Source organism: Vulpes vulpes, chromosome 3 (genome assembly GCF_048418805.1).
Source record: "Vulpes vulpes isolate BD-2025 chromosome 3, VulVul3, whole genome shotgun sequence".
In the NCBI taxonomy this organism is placed as follows: Eukaryota; Metazoa; Chordata; class Mammalia; order Carnivora; family Canidae; genus Vulpes; species Vulpes vulpes.
The window spans coordinates 85,277,802-85,294,763 of NC_132782.1; the positions used below are offsets into that span (position 1 = coordinate 85,277,802).

Below are 16,962 nucleotides of genomic sequence, written 5' to 3' on the forward strand. Positions count from 1 at the left end.
AACTCTCTGTAACTGGTTTCTAAAATGCCTGCAGAAGAGAAGATCCCCCTTTCTTACCCTCTCCTTTGAGCCCAGAATGATACTTGCAACATCAAATATCACAGCCAGGGCCACCTCCCCGATCTTGCAAAGTTCCTTTTCCTCATATGCCATGCAGATAGCTATTGCATCAATAAGGACCAAGGGATCCATTCCTTTTGATCCATTTTCTTCACTGTGAAACATGGCTGTGCTGGGCTGGCTGCCCACCTGGTAGCAGGGCAGCAAGAAAGGACCTGAAAGAGGTGGCGGGCATGGAAGAAAGGAGAGGTTATTTACATGGATGTTCTAGTCCTTCAAATGGCAAAACTACATTAAAAAGCGTTTTTCTTTTTCTTAAGCTATTTTTTTTAGGAATCTCTATCCCCAATGTGGGGCTCAAATTCACAATCCCAAGATCAAAAGTTGTATGCTCCACTGTCTGACCCTTCCAGGTACCCCAAAACTAACTCATTTTTAAATTTGAGATTAGGAGTTCAATAAAATCCAATGCTGGTACTTTTTGACCGACTTCTGTTAAACTACAGTTACTTGTAAACTAGGGTGGTCTGATTTGCACAAAGGCTATTTTTTGAATGTTTTCCATTCTAAGCTGTATTCTTTTCAGGTTTTCTCAATCATGAGACTCATATATCTTCTTTTAAAAAATTATTTAACAGGCCAAGGAGCACAGCACAGAAATAAGTATGGGCTACACTCTGGACATTCCTGACATACAAATAATAATTACAAAAACAACCCAGCTATGACACCTAGCCCACAAAGAGAACAATCTATTATTAATTAACACCTCAGGGGCACCTGGGTGGCTCAGTCAGTTAAGCATCTGCCTTTAGCGAGGTCATGATCCCGGGGTCCTGAGACTAAGCCCCACATCAGGCTCTCTGCTCACTGGGGAGTCTGCTTCTCCCTTTCCCTCTCCCCCTGGCTTGTGTTCTAATAAAATCTTAAAAAAAAAAAAAAAAAAAAAAAAAATAATGCCTTCCAGGTACCCAGCAAGATGGGTATTATTGAGAAGCTTATAAGTCTGTTGGAAAGATGTTAATAGGACACTGAGAAAAAAAAAAAAAAAAAAAAAAAAAGGACACTGAGAAACAATCTAAGATAAACTGGACAGCATGGACTATTTGGGCCAAGAAGGGCAAAAAGAGTTACAAGGGGAACGTTCTGGGTGTTCTGTAGCATTCAGAGAAATGCTGTCCGTCTGGAGGGTGGGGGGCCTTGGGGACTCAAACTGCAGCAGCGCTACTTGAGCGTGTCCACCCACCAGCCTGGGTCTGGGAGGAGGTGCAAAAACTGAGACTAAATGTCCAGAAATTTCCACAGCAACTGGCAGTGTCAGGACATTTTTAGTGTCTTCTGTAGGCATACCCAGTCTGCGATGGATTAGAAAGAAAAACAAGGAGACAATCAAAAGTGGTCCCTCCCCATCCAGAGCCCAAGGGCCCTGAAGCAGAGGCAGGAAACAGCAGGGATGAGCACCCCAGGAGCAAAGAAAAGCACCACATGGAGACGGGGAGGAGCCAGCCCAGGAGTGGAGAGTGGAGAGCAGAGGCTGGGCCTTGGAACACAAAGCGTGGAGGGAAGACCAGTGACAAGGGTGAGACCACAAACGGTCTCATACGCAGTGATCCCACAAGTACTCAGGCCCTGTTTTCACAAAAAACAAAGGGTGAAAATCTTCTACTGGGCATACTGTACAGATGAAACTTGATAACAGTTTTAAAGTTCCTACTGCACCCATCACTGAAATCCCAACTATCCTGCAGTAAGTGGGAGATTCAAAAACCAAGGCCAAAACCCAACCAGTCTAACTGCTCCTCTGAAACACAACGTCTAAGGAAGTCACATAACCACTTCCTCTGTCCCACTCACCGCACTGCTGGGCAACCGCCACCATTGTGTAGTGGCGGATCAGGCTGGCGACAAAGGGCAAGGCGCTGGGCCGGAGATCTTTAATAACAGCAGACATGAATGCCCCGGTCAAGGCCTGCTCAAAAGTCTTCCGAGCAGGAGTGTCTTGTGCTTTGTAACGATGCGATATGATGACATTAGGTATGGTCTTTTCTGTAAAGCTGAAAGATAGAATTGAATTCATTCTCACAACACCGAAGTGCTGAGGTGATGATGCCACCTGGACTTAACATGATGAATTTCACTATGAATGTTAAATACCCAGTGGTCCTAGACTCCCAGTATGTTCTACCTAATATGAGCACAAGTGATGAATTGGGAGCAAAATTACAACATGGCGGCAGATTCATTATTTTTTATAATTTTTAAAGAAATTCAATGCTTGACTTTGATCCTTTTTAACTAAATAAGCCAAATTCTAAGAAGTAACTCCATCAATGAGCAAATAGAAATGAAAAAGCCATTTAAGGCAGCTATATGCCTGTTGTATGTTGAAAAATCACATCACGGGAACAGAATCAGACGAAGTTATAGACCTCATGATAGCGCATCTACCACCTACCACTGATGCTGTGAAAAATGCGAAAATACAGAGGAAAAGTCCCTTCCCCTAACCGTGTAACACAGCAAAATAATGTACACATGTGATCACGTAAGAACATCATCTTACCTAACTGGTAAGAGCAAAATACAAATAACACATGACAAATATCTGGGGAATGAAAGGATCACCAGAGACCAGAAAAGTGAAAGAGCCACTGACTGTCTACCACGTGCCAGGCACTATGGATGCCATACTGAAGCACAAGAAACAGGCAGGATTGTTGCTTCTTGAAGCTGACCTCCTCAAAGGGAGGCAATAATCAGGAACATGACGACTAAGGGAAACCTTAATTCTCAAGCACCAGATTTGTCCTCTACATTTCATCTAAAAGCCCACAAGCACTACTGGGCAGGTAACATGTCAACTTCCTGACTTGAAAGAGCACCCACATAACACTAGGAAATCTGGGAGGTCCTCTGCACTCCTATGTCCAGACTAAGCTGCACCCATCGCAGACAACCATGTGCCCCACATACTTAGGGTGTGCAAGAAGCTGGTATAGGGCATGTTTATTGTCCTCTAGACTCATCATTGCCACCAGGAAGCACTTGATCACTTCCCACGCCTGCCTCCGGTAGTAGGGCTCAGTGTTGGCACTTTTCAGGCAGTCCAGAGCGGTCTCAATGGCCTATGGCAAAGGAACACAAAAACTAGAGTTTACACAGAAATTACACAATTACTCAATTTTCTCTTTGGAAGATAAAAAGGTTTTCTTTATTTTTTCAGAAAACTTTCATAGCTACACACATTTTATTCTATTCCATCAGGTTGACCAGGAAGGCGGGGGAGGCAGTCACACGCTCAAAATCATGTGTAGCCTTTAACAACTAAGATGTTAGGCATCCTTAATGACAGTTATTTAACTATAAATTGAAAACCCGATCTGTGTTAAAGATGAAAGATTCACCAAGGCTGGGTGTGCAGGAGCAGAGAGGGACTGACAGGGACAGCAGCCCTGCCCTGCAGACTCACACACAGCCACACAGAGCAAGACAACAGCTCCTCAATGTGTCACCCTGGCTTGTGGGGATAATTTTGGAAGTGGTTAAGGATCAATATAACCTCTGAGCCAATTATCTGCCGGAAGAATAACAGATTATAAAGTGTGCCAAAAGCAGGATTATCTTAATGGGGATTCCTTGGCACTTGGTGTGGCCATACTGCTTCTTCCCTTCACCTTGGCAGCCCCTCCAGGTGCAGCAGGGTGCCCCATGCCCTCAGCCACCCTGCTGGGAAACCAGCCCCTCATACACCTGGTATGTGTGTGTGTGTGTGTGTGTGTGTGTGTGGGTGGTGGTGGCAGGGAGGCGGTGTCCAAGAAGACTTGGAAGCCTATCTCCACAACTTGGTCTCCTTTGGAGAAAAACTACCTCCAAAGGGATTTTCTGGTTCTGCTTAGTCTCTGCAGAGATCAAATACAAATCTTAGTGTTCCCTACCAATGCCAACCTTGCCACCGACAGGGCTGAAGCAAACAATCTGGTATTAAAGTTATTACCTAAAATGTGGGAATGTGCTACTGACACAGGGCATTCACTACAGTAACTTCTGATATAGACAGATTTTTAGCTATAGTCTCTTAGCAGGGAACTAGTGTTTATTTGGGTGAGGAGCTGGAGGTGCACCTCCCCGAGTCTGGGGAGGGCACTCATTTATGGGATGGGGCTGGGGAAGGGTCAGGGCAATGTATGTTCTTGAGAAGTATGGGGACAGGAGGATAGAGAGAGAGGATGATGGAAAATAACTCTAGAGGGACAACTACTCATGATGGATATTGTTCTTCCCAGATGCTTAGGAAAGTCTGGTTAAAAAAGAAAAACCTCACAGAACTCACTACATGGGTAAACTCTGAACACAAAAAGGTGGACACGCAGAGCTCTACAATATACAAAAGGGCAGTTAGCCTAAGCAGAGGGAGGGTTTTGAGTCGCTTCAGGCCACAGAATGCTGGTTTAAGACCAGATCCACAGAGAGCTCAGGAATCCCAGCTGGCACTTGGCTTATAAAACAGCTGAGTCACACAGATGCATGTAAAAGGCTCTAACATCCTTAAAAAAATACTCACTATATAATGGCTAGATAAATGTTCTGGAAAGACATGGTAACAAAAGCTGTAATACAAGGTGGAAAAAGGCCAGCTCTAGGATAAGGGGGAGAATCGACCCTGACAATGTAGATTAGAATCAAGCAGAACAATATGCATGTGACAGAGGACTGGGAGGGCTCAGTAAAGGGAGGCAGAAACAGCTTTCAGTATAGATAGAGCAAAAGTAGTAGAGTGGGACACTGGCAAGATGCTGGGGACTCTGTCCATTTTTTTTACCCAACAAAACTGGAGTTCTAAATGGCAGATGGAGAGAGAGCATGGAGTCGTCCCAGGAAGCAGCAGGTGCTAGGTGTGGGTAGAGGATGGGAGAGAAGCAGGTACTCAGGGGTGACAAGTATGGGATTAACTTCTGTTCTAAATGACCCTTGAAGTAAAGCCTGCCAGGCATCAAAACAGACTGAGTTCAAGGGTGGGCTGGGGACCGGTACCTCCTGCTCTATCAGGAAAGATAAAATTGTTCAAGGGTCCACGGTTCTCACACAATACACGTCCACTGGCCTCCTGGTATTATGAAAGCCCCCTTGACAACCAAGCTAGTACATTTTGTACTTTGAATTAGAAATTCCCTCCAAGAGGCACTGAGCTGGCTCAGTCAGTGGAGCATGTGACTCCTGATCTTGGGGTTATGAATCTAGCCCTACGCTGGGTGTAAAGATTAACTTAAAAATAAAATCTTAAAAATAAAAATAATAAATTCCCTCCCAAGAGAGTACATGGTTTATTTACGTGTTTTCAAACACAAATCAGCTTTCTTAAAATGAAATGTATAGTTATCTTTAAGAAGCTCCAGACTTCCAAATTTACCTTCTCCATCGGGAGCTGAAGAGATGCTTTACAATCAGAAAACTCCACTGTGATACTTGGGCCTTGAACTTCCGTCACAACATAGTGCAGCTTCTGGGATTCCTTCAACATCTTCCTGTTACTGCCACCAAATTTGCCAAGTACACGGTAGGCCACGTGAGAAATGCTATCAGCAGGATTGCGTAGAGTGCGCCATAAAGCCTACGACGCAACGTACTTTCATTAAAAAATCCTTTCAAGGTAATGCACTGTCATGGTTCACAAATCAAAATTTCAAAGTTATAAAAGACTATAGAGCAAAAATTCCTCCTCCCATCTCTATCCTCCAAACATGCACTTCCTCCTTCTTGGGAGAAGCCAAGGTTACAGTCTTGTGCGTCCTTCCAAAAACATTTTTTGTCTTTAAAGAAAATGCACATGTGAACATAAATGTCCTCCCACACCCCTGAAACACAAACGGTAGCATATTATAAATATTACAGAGCTCAAGAGCAAGAAAACTAGTAATGTATTGTTTAAGCATATATACAAAATGGGACCAGAAGCGTGAGGGAAATGCTATTTACTGGTAAGTTCTTGTCCTGGGGTCTGATGGGGAGTTCTCAGGTTTTTACTCCTACTATCATGCTTTGTAAAATACAAACATGACAATTCCTACAAATAAATATGACAGATAAACTATCTTACACATCTCACGGTATAAGAAGGGAAACATGGATCATGACCGGATCTGCATTATGTGAATACATGACAAAGACGTATACCTCGTACTCACAATTAGTGTTAAGGACCACAAGCACTCAATGGTTTCAAAACACTTGTCAGTTTTCCCACAGTCCTTTACCTAAAACCACCACCTTAAGTCCTAAAAATTACTATGTCTATTTAAGTTTATTTTCTTAAATCACCTTCCATAACAATGACAGATATTACTGTCTAGGAATAGCCAATATAAAATCTTGGGACTCTTTTTTAAAGCAAAGCTACAATTTCTCTTATGTCCCTAAAGGTCCGAAAAGGTTGGTCATTAATGAACACTGTTGAGGGGTGCTAAGCCTCCCTACCTCCACCCCTGGGCCCAGCCCAACCACCTTTCGTGTATTCTCAGGAGAGGGAAATTCTGCTAAACTCCCCAGGAGGGGGTGGCACTGGCAATGAGAGATGGGTGATGAGATCACAGAGAGATGCTACTTGTCTAGTAGGGGGGAGAGGGTGGGGGGTTGTCTCCAAAAGCAGGAAATAGCTTCACCTCTGTCTCTCCCTAGGGCTGTCTGCCTCCTGGAATGGCAAGAGGCCCACAGTCCCATCCCCGCCTCCTCCTCCCACATGGTGCTCACCCACACCTGCATCAGGTCCAGAGTCTGCCTTCCAGAACCAAGAGTGCTGTTCTTGAGGCAGGTTCTCAGTCAATTCGCCAAATGATGGATGAGAAAGTAGACTTACAGGCCCTGACTTGACCTCCAGGACCATCCTCTCCCACCTAGATGGAGCCCAAGGTCTGCATTTCAGGACTGGTGGGGAAAGTCTCCCAACCCAGCCTCAAGTGCACGCTGCAATTTCCAATCTGGAATCCTATCTTACAGGAGTTGGCATTCTGACCCCTACTTGGGACCAAATACTCTCTACCAAAGGAGTAGATAAGTAAGTAACAAGCAGCCTAAACCTCTAACAATTACCAACTACATTATGAATCAATACAACAGCAAAACATGAAGGAAAAACCTAATATTTAATACACAAACTCTCACGAAGAGAAAATATAAAATGTTTTCACAAAACAAGCTCCTTGATTATCTGCTTCATTTCCCTTGACCCTAAAGTGGACCCCTGCGCTTCCCTTACGAGTTTGCTTCTCTTCAGTGTGTGGTATCTCTAGATCTTCTGTGGATAAAGGAAGGACCTCCCTGGCAGCGCACAGTAACCATAACATCTGCCTTCAGAGGTCATCAACTTAATGAGTACATGCCACTTATAAAAGCTCTCTGCAAAGGGGGCAATACTACAAAACGAATGTCTCTTCAACACATATAGTATTTCTTCATTCTTCACATCTTTGCATAAGCCAGAAGACTCACATAAAGCAAGTTGAAAGCTACACTACTTTATCTTGCAGAGAGCCCAACATGGGGCACGGAGAGCTCAGTGGAGGTCCAATACTTCTAGAAACCACTAGCCTAGAATTCCCCAGTAAGTAAGAACGGGTACAGGAGCACCCTGTATCCCGCCCTGCACTGGCACTGGAAGAGCCTGGGCTCACCTGCATGAGCTCCGCGCGGACCGGCTGAATGTGGTCATAAAGGAAATCAGGCTGCAGGTTGTCCACGCATAACTCCAAGGTCCTCAGGCCCTGGCTGACCAACGTCTGCGACCCATTGAGAGCAGACACCAAGGGGTCCATGAGCATGGGCAGGTAGGGCAGGAGCGAGCTCAGCCTCACAGGCACTGTGAGACACAGCTCCACGAAGAGGTCCTTCATGTGCTGCTTATGCAGGCCGCTCTGCAGCATGTTCAGCCCTAAACACAGGGTTCAAGGAAGGCAGAGAGGAGAGTTACTGCCAGACAGCCCAACACAAACTGTACAAGGTAATTGTTCTGCCTTTTATCATAAACATTAACGTGATAACAGGAAGATGTGTCAGGTCTTAATCTACCACATTAGCTAAATCTATTCTATAATCGTAGCCCCTTCTGTCATGTTCAAAGTGATGATAGCAGGCTGCACACAATTATAAATTACAAATTAGAATTTAAGCTATAATTAATATAATTACTTAATGTCAAATTATCTCAATAAAATAATTAACACTATACGTAGATCTTGTAGAAATCATGTTACATTGGGGCACCTGGATGGCTCAGTTAGGTGTTCAACTCTTGATTTTGACTCAGGTCATGATCTCAGGATCATAAGATGGAGCCTGTGGGTACTGTGGAGCCTGCTTGGGATATCTATATACCTATACCAATAAATATGTACACATCTCTCTATATATACATACATACATACATACATAAACATCGTAGGTTTTTAACAAGCCCAATCTAAAGACACGGACTCCAGTAAGGTGCAGTCACCTTCAGCCTGAGGTCTACAACCTAACATCTTTTCTCAGGCTTCCAACAGACTCCAATTGAGGTCTATGATATATTAAACCCTTTTTTTTTTTTTAATCCGCTTTTGTTTCCTACCAATGGAGAGGATCTTCCTTTTTACCAAGTCAACCTCCCCACTCTTCATGAGGGTCCCCAGAGTGCCTTCCTAACTTCCTCACTGAGACACATCAGATGAGGACCTGCCCTGAGTACTGAGAGAAACTAGCAAGGATGGAGAGAGCTCACAGAAACAGGGATCAGTGAAGGCATCACATAGCAGCAGCACTAGATTCAGAGTCCAAAGGAGGGCAGGGAAAGGCTAAGTTCCCAGAAGGGGATCCACTTAACACAACTATGTAGGAAGAAACAAGCTTGGGGACAGCACAGAGAGTGCAGGAGGAGGAAATCAGACTCCTCAGAACAGAGGGCTCAGGCTGGTGAACAACCGACAATGGGGTAAAATACAGAGAGTAGAGTTGTATTATGGCTGGGCCACCTTGCATGGTGGACTTAAGGCCATGTTATAGGCAATGTGGTCAACTATTTCCCAGTGCCTCCTAGGTATTACACGTTATAAATAGCTTCTCTTTAAGCAGCCCCTTGAGCTCTATGTCTTGAAAGTATTCCTGATTATATGGAAATTATAGAATCCTAGTTATATAAATTTGCAACAAAATAAAAATACACACTTATAAATCAGCTTTATAACTCCGATTCTCTTTTCATCTAGGGATCCCTGATATTATTACTAAGTAGCCCTAGAAACACTTTCTAGGCTTGCTTACCAAATGCTACAAAAATACAAGCAAAGTCTAACCAGGGTGATGAAAATCTTCCAACTCTGTTCAACTCTGAGCAGGGAGGGGTAAGTCTAGCCCTAAACAGGAGGGCTCCCTTCAAAATCCCACTGCTTTTAAAGAGAGTGGACACAGGGATGAACACACACACAAACACACACACACCCCTCTGGCAGGGGACATACACATACATCCCCTCACAATGACCTTTGGTGGGTACAGAGGGCAAACCCCACAAACACAAGCAGCCAAATTCACATGTGCACGCGAGACTAAGAGGCAACCAAAATCACTGCTCTGACCTTGTAGGAGGTTTGGTAGGAGGGGCAAAAATTCCTGATACAAGAGGTCATGACTACCTCCTCCAATGGAGCGGAAGAGGGCCCGAAGCAGCAGGAAGTAGTTGTAGGGCTCTTTGGCAGTCTGTGCAAGCTCCATTGAGCTGTTCACAATTTTGTGCAGGTGGGGCTGCAGGGTGGAGAAAAGGCAGGTTAATAGGCTCTAAACAAGGAGGGGCCACACCACGTTTCACGCTGAAGGTTCACTGCAAACAGGAATGGAAGGTAATTCTGATGACTTCATTCCAAAGGGAAAACAAAACAAGATCTTTCCAGCCTTCATTTGGTTCAAATTAATTTGTCTTAAGATACATGCTGGTTTCCACCAGGGCATCCAGGAAAAAAACATTTAATAGGTTCCCATGTTACTGTGTAGTTCCATGATGCTGAAAAGATGACAACTCTGGAGCAAGGTCTGTCAGCCCTACAATTCCTGTGAATATAGTCACTTCCTTTATAAGATATATGGTCACCTCCTTTAGAAGACTAAATAATCAAGATGAAGACACCCATTTCTTCTAACAATCTAAATGCAAAAAGTAACCTAATGGAAATAAAAATTCACTATCAAATATGATACACAAAGTTGAGAAGACCCATGAAAATTGAGATTTTACATAAAGGGGTGTCTGACTCTTGATTTCAGCTCAGGTCATGATCTCAAGGTCATCTGATTGAGCCCTAGTTATGGCCCACACTCAGCACAAAATGTGCTTGTCCCTCCCCCTGCTTGTTTGCTTATGTGCTCTCTCTCCCTCTCCCTAATGAATAAATCAATCTTTAAAAAAAAGAAAAAGTAAGGGGCACCTGGGTGGCTCAGTTGGTTAAGCTGCCTTTGGCTCAGGTCATGATCCTGGGAGTGATCCTCACTGAGTGCAGAGCCTGCTTCTACCTCTGACCCTCCCTCATCTCGTGCACATGCTCTTGCTAGCGTGCGCACTCTGTCATGCTCTCAAATAAAATCTTTTTTAGATAGTTAAAAAAATTTTTTTTAAATTTAGGTTATAAGGTTTTCAAAGATTTAGGGATCCCTGGGTGGCGCAGCGGTTTAGCGCCTGCCTTTGGCCCAGGGCGTGATCCTGGAGACCCGGGATCGAGTCCCACGTCGGGCTCCCGGTGCATGGAGCCTGCTTCTCCCTCTGCCTGTGTCTCTGCCTCTCTCTCTCTCTCTCTAACTCTCTCTATCATGAATAAATAATTAAAAAAAAAAAAAAAGGTTTTCAAAGATTTAATTTTAAAAATAAGTATTTCTTTGATAAAAAAAAGTACTTTATTAGCTTAAAGTAACTTTAATTAACATTTTAAGCCAGATTAGCTTTTTATTTAGTACTTCAGATCCTGGTTCTAACATGTGACAGGTTAGGCTGCACATGAAATGTTTTACAGGCATATTGAATGTGAACTGAAAAGTGCTGGTGTGTCAGTGACACAGTTCCCAATCTGTTGTCCTAAATGGCACAATACAATTACTTTACAGACTAAATCGATTACATATATTATTTTGACAAAAAGTCTTAACGAAATTTGTTCTTTGAATGTTTTTCTTGAACGATATTCCAACATCCTTCCATTAAGGTTTGTTCTGTATTTTTTGTTGTTGTTCTGTATCTAACGCTAGCAAAAATTATATTTTTTGAAGATACCAAATCACGTGGACACAGATCACAATCAAATATTTTTTACCTTAGAAAAATTCAAGTATTTTTCTTTCATAGTAACAGGAAAGTAACATCAAGGTTGTTGGTAAGTAATTACTATAGAATTGAAAAAAACCCTAAGGAAATAGTCACATAAAAGCAGAGATCACTAGTACTCTTTGTCGCCATCTGTACATTTACTACTCCAGGAAAAAAAAAAAAAAAGGATCTTGTTTATATCTTCAGAATTCCCCTATGGGAAGATATCACTCCTCAGAGACAACTGGTGATAACATTCAACTTTCTGCAGGAATTAAAATACTCTGCCTTCGATGGAAGTAAATTTTTATTAGGTTTTTTGTTCTACCATCTGCTGCTTTTTCAGTGGGAGATGGAACCAGGGGTAAGTTTTTTAACCATTTGCTAAAATCAAATAACTGATGAGATCAGATTAGTCATCCATAAAGATGTCAGGAAAAAAAAAAAAGATGTCAGGAGACACATTGCTCCAAGACAGTCTTAATAAGGAATACAAATTGGTTAAATTTTTTTATAAAAAGGGGGAAAATAAACAAATGGTCCCGAAACAAGATGTTCTTGTATTGTCACAGAAAATAAGAACACAGAGAAGAAACAGAGTTAAAGTGCAGGATGGTTGACTTAATCAGAACTGTTAAAAAGCCAGCTATTTCTTTGGATAGGAGAAGTCAGGGAAGACATTTTTTCCCTCTTTGTTCCTATCACTCAATTTTTTTTTAAAAGATTTTATTTATTTATTTATTTATTTATTTATTATTTATTATTTATTTATTTATTTATTTATGATAGTCACACACAGAGAGAGGGAGAGGCAGAGACATAGGCAGAGAGAGAAGCAGGCTCCATGCACCGTGAGCCCGACATGGGACTCGATCCCAGGTCTCCAGGATCGCGCCCTGGGCCAAAGGCAGGCGCTAAACTGCTGCGCCACCCAGGGATCCCTCTATCACTCAATTTTTAAAATAGGATTGATGTGCTATTTTACTTGTGTAATCCAGAGAAATAAATTTGAATTAAAAAAAAAATCAGTATTGGCAATACTAATGGCGACCCACTGCCGACCATAGGCATCTGAAGTTTTTGCTTTAAGTCATGGGTAAATAAATGAAGCTCTGCTTAGAAATATATAAGATGTTTTCTACATCTGGCCCTTATTGGTTGCAAGTATTTTTTAATTCAAAGAGGGCAGCTTGGGTGGCTCAGCGGTTTAGCGCCACCTTCAGCCCAGGGCGTGATCCTGGAGACCTGGGATCGAGTCCCACGTCGGGCTCCCTGCATGCAGCCTGCTTCTCCCTCTGCCTGTGTCTCTGCCTCTCTCTCTCTCTCTCCTCTCTATGTAGTCTCATGAATAAATAAATTCTTTAAAAAAATAATAATTCAAAGAATACTTTACAAATACAAAATAAGCAACTCCAGTCTGTGCAAAAGTGAAAACAGGAATTAAAAAACAACAATAAGGGACCCCTGGATGGCTCAGTGGTTGAACAACTGCCTTCGGCCCAGGGCATGATCCCAGGATCTGGGATCAAGTCCCACATCGGGCTCCCCTGCGTGGAGCCTGTTTCTCCCTCTGCCTGTGTCTCTGCTTCTCTCTCTCAATCTGTGTCTCTCATGAATAAATAAATAAATAATCTTAAAAAACAAAACAAAACAATAAAACTCCCAAAGTACACTTGGATCTAAACGAGCTTTACCTTCAGCATTTGTTCGTTTTCAGCTGCAAAGAGGGAGACAGAGCCAAAGACCAACTTGAACAGCTTGAGGTACAGGTTAGAGAGCTCCACGTGGGAGCCCATTTCCGGCAGGCGGTCCAGGAGGTACTCTACCAGAATCGTAGCAAACAGAGCTGAGGTAGTAGGGTTCGCCAAGAAGGAATTGGCAACAATCTGTCAAAACAAGACATACAGGTGACAAAAATAATCCCTTCCTCAAAGCAGCTTTAGCACAAAGTAATGAATTTTCCAAAAATACAAAATCAAACCTGTATCATATAATCCAAGAAATTAATTATCCACCCAAAGGAAAAAAAAAACTAAATAAATCTTCTGAGCACTGAGTGGAGCAGTTCACTTCAAAGACTTAGGTTCCTTATTTTATCCTCACCATCTAATACCAAGAGCCTACCTCTAATGTACATTTAATTCCTACTAATGAAACTGATCCAAAACATATTGATACTTTGAAAAAAAATTAAGATTTTTTTTTTTTTTGAGATCTGAAAGAGACTGAGCATGAGACGGGGGAGAGGGAGAAGCAGACTCCCCCTGACCAGGGAGCCCAACTCAGGGCTTGAACCCAGGACCCTGGGATCATGACTGAGCCAAAGGCAGATGCTTCACCAACTGAGCCACTTAGGCATCCCGAAAAAAATGTTAGTATTGTACCCTAATATTTCTCTAGTCAGTTAACTGCCCAATTCTTGATTTCAGCTCAGAGCAAGATCTTAGGGCCCTGAGATGGAGCCCTGCATTGGGCTCTGTGCTTATCAGGGAGTCTGCTGGAGATTCTTTCCCCCTCTGCACCTCCCCCACACCCCAACCCCACTCACACAAGCGCACACATGCTCTCAAAAACTAAATGTTTTGTTCTACAAGCATATCCTTAGCCATATTATTTAGAAAACTCTCAAAATAAATGGAACACCCAAGTATTCAACATATAAATAACTTTAAATTTACTATTGAAAAGATAGGAAAAAGGAGTTTTATACCTGAAGAGCATAATTTTTTGAGATTCTTTCCACCATATAAGGGACCGTCGTTTGAAAGATCTCTTTAAATGTTAGGGGATTCATCATTGTGAACACACCAGCAAAGTGTTCCAACACCTCCTTCTCTTCCTTCATTCTGACAGTTTGGCAGTTTGCTACTCGAATGTATGTTTGTCCATTTCCTGCTATCTGGACCTAGCACGGGAAAAAAAACCCATGGACATTAAAACTAGGCATCTCTGCACATATTCCATAAGTAGATAAGCTACATATTAAAACAGAACATTTCAAATTAGATAATAAATGCCCCATCCAATCTTTTACCTCGCTACTCTCAGCTTGATTTTGGAAAACAATCAAAACAAAATAACTTTGCTAAGGGTTCCAAACAGGAATAAATTTAGTAAACTTAAATCTACTGCAGTCCATTTACACTAATCACCACCTCCCAGAGAATGCACATACTGACACAAGTAAAACTCTTCACTTTTAATGCAATGCTACGCTACAGAACAAATACTGTCGACCATCCAAAACAACGACAGATGAGACTCTCAAGACCCCTTCCATTGCTAGCATCTCTTCTACACTTGGGAGCCTGGTTCAAGGACACTTGCTTACCTGATAAATATCTAAAGCCTGCATTGCATATTTCACAAGTTTTATGTAAATCTGAGTCTCTTTGGGCTGTAACTGCTTGTTGGGAATGAACTGAGCTTCTGGAAGAGAGAAAGAATAATCAGTCACTGTGAATAAAACCCACTCTGTGAAAAACAGAATGTCTAAATAATTCAAGAGTGCAATTACCACCAGGTGCTTTACATGATGTTATACCCCACGTGATTGTCTTGACACCGCAGACCAACGTTTTTACCAAACTTCGACAATCTGTGACCTGGAATGTCTGCTTGTCCTCCTTATCCTTTTCTCCTTGCTTTTCAAATGGAGGCACAGGGGCTGGGGTCACAGGAGTGGCAGGGGTGGGGGGCGGGGGTGGGGCGGGGGCAGGAACAGGCGCAGGGGAGGGGGCAGGGCCCGGGGCTGCAGGGGCAGTGGGCACCCCAGGCAGGGCTGCCTCCATGGCTCCAAGTTCTGACTGGGGCTTGCACTTCTTAAAAATGGCAGAGAGCTGGTACCGGGCGATGGTGTGGAATTTGAGAACAAAGACCTAGCAGGAAGAGAAAGTGGCAAGAAAGACAAAAATCATTCCCTTTGATAGGCCAACAACACTTTCAGAAGACAGAAAAAGGAACTCTCTAAATCTGAAACCACTTGCTGAGGTCGCTCTGCTTCACACGAAGGAAGAGCGTGTGCCGTCTTTCCTGATGGTAACTACAGAGGCATCACTGTTTCCACTGTTGCCATGAAGACTCTGGCTCAGCAAAGCTGGGGTACTTGTCAAATATGCCTGGGCATGGCCCAGGCTACTCCAAAACCCAGACTATCACCCACTAGCCTTGGCAATTACACTCTACTCCAGTACCCACACCCGAACTGGGTGCCTCTCCAGAGGTGTTCACAGCGAACCCAGCCCTTGGCTATAGTGTCCCAGAAATACTCCATCTAAGTACTTGCCAGGAACCATGGTGTAAGAGCTTTCACCAATTATGTCCTATCTCTCACAACAATCCCAGGAGACAGACACTGTGATTACCCCTCATCAGATGAGTAGGCTGGCACAGAGAAGTTAAGCATCTCGCCTCAGGGCATTGGCTAGTTAATGGGGAGCAGGGATTTGACCCCAGGTGGTCTGACACCAGGGATCCAGCCTAACAATCTGACAGCAGCATAAACTTGTTAGCAAAGCACTTGTACAAGTTTAGCAGTGGGTGGGATTAAAGAGAGCAGGTTGTTGACACCTCCCAGGAGAACCGGTACCTCCAGCATCCGCATTAGGACATCTCTCCCATTGCCACTCTCCTGCTCACTCTTGGAGCGGATACAGTCCACCAGGTTCAGCAGCAGCTTGCAGGACATGGTCTGGATGCTGCTAGGCAGAGACTCATCATCGATGTTCTTGGCAAAGAGCTGGACGGCGAGGGAGAGGTCACTCAGGGGCAGGTGCTGACGGACATGGTGCACGAGATCGGCCAATGTGCTGTAGGCGAGGGGCCTGTGGGCAGAGACCTCTGCTAGTGTGTGTGTCAACATTCCCATGGGGCCATGTCCGCAGGCCACTGTTTCTCCTGCTATGTGCCCCAGCAATTCATGATCAGGGTGGGACATTTGGGGCGCGCTTACTATGGTTCCAGTTTTCCCAGCTACATGACCACAATGCTCAAGCCTAGTCTCAGTGCCTAAATGTTTACCTCCAAAGTTCTTGCATGTCATGATGACGATTGCACATACAGTACACAAGCAGAAATAATCACCAGCTCAATCACACACAAATCGGGTTTTGTTACTCAAATATAAACCACTGTGTGCCAATTAACACCTTAGACATTGTGACCATTTTACGGAGATAGAAAGAGAACATTTGGGCTACTGAGCACTTTCACTGACTAAACATCTGGATACCCACCATGTGCCAGCCATGAGCTAAACACCAGTGTGCCCGTGACCAAAGTGAATAGGGCCCCTGCCCTCAGGAAGCTCATGTATAGGAGGAGAAACATTGGAACAAGTGGTACAGTACGTGCTATGGGAGATGTGAAAACGCACCATGACAAAGACCAGAGGGGGAACTGCTCTTAGAGGGCAGGCAAAGCCCCTTTGAAAAGGTCACACTGATGCTGAGACCTTAAGGATAAAAGGGCCATAGGGCAGACAGCCAGAGCCATCTCCAGATGGAGGAAACTGGACAAAGGCCATGAGTAGGAACGGCCAACATGCCACAGATGCCAGCGTGGCTGCAGCAGGTCTGGGAAGGTAGAGCCAA

General features: G+C 43.7%; 1 protein-coding gene across 16 annotated transcripts in view; it reads right to left on the reverse strand.

The window, feature by feature from the left end:
- The window catches only part of TRRAP (transformation/transcription domain associated protein), a 117,641-nt gene that overhangs the window by 76,766 nt on the left and 23,913 nt on the right, over positions 1–16,962 (reverse strand). For all 16 annotated transcript variants that reach the window (XM_072753148.1, XM_072753147.1, XM_072753140.1 and 13 more), the window contains exons 14-24: positions 15,960–16,194; positions 14,889–15,249; positions 14,703–14,800; positions 14,082–14,276; positions 13,066–13,257; positions 9,660–9,825; positions 7,725–7,981; positions 5,468–5,668; positions 3,034–3,185; positions 1,915–2,114; positions 58–275 (exon numbers count right to left, since the gene is read on the reverse strand). In XM_072753148.1, the coding sequence (XP_072609249.1) occupies positions 58–275; positions 1,915–2,114; positions 3,034–3,185; positions 5,468–5,668; positions 7,725–7,981; positions 9,660–9,825; positions 13,066–13,257; positions 14,082–14,276; positions 14,703–14,800; positions 14,889–15,249; positions 15,960–16,194 (2,275 nt within the window). The remainder of the gene's footprint in view (positions 1–57; positions 276–1,914; positions 2,115–3,033; positions 3,186–5,467; positions 5,669–7,724; positions 7,982–9,659; positions 9,826–13,065; positions 13,258–14,081; positions 14,277–14,702; positions 14,801–14,888; positions 15,250–15,959; positions 16,195–16,962) is intronic.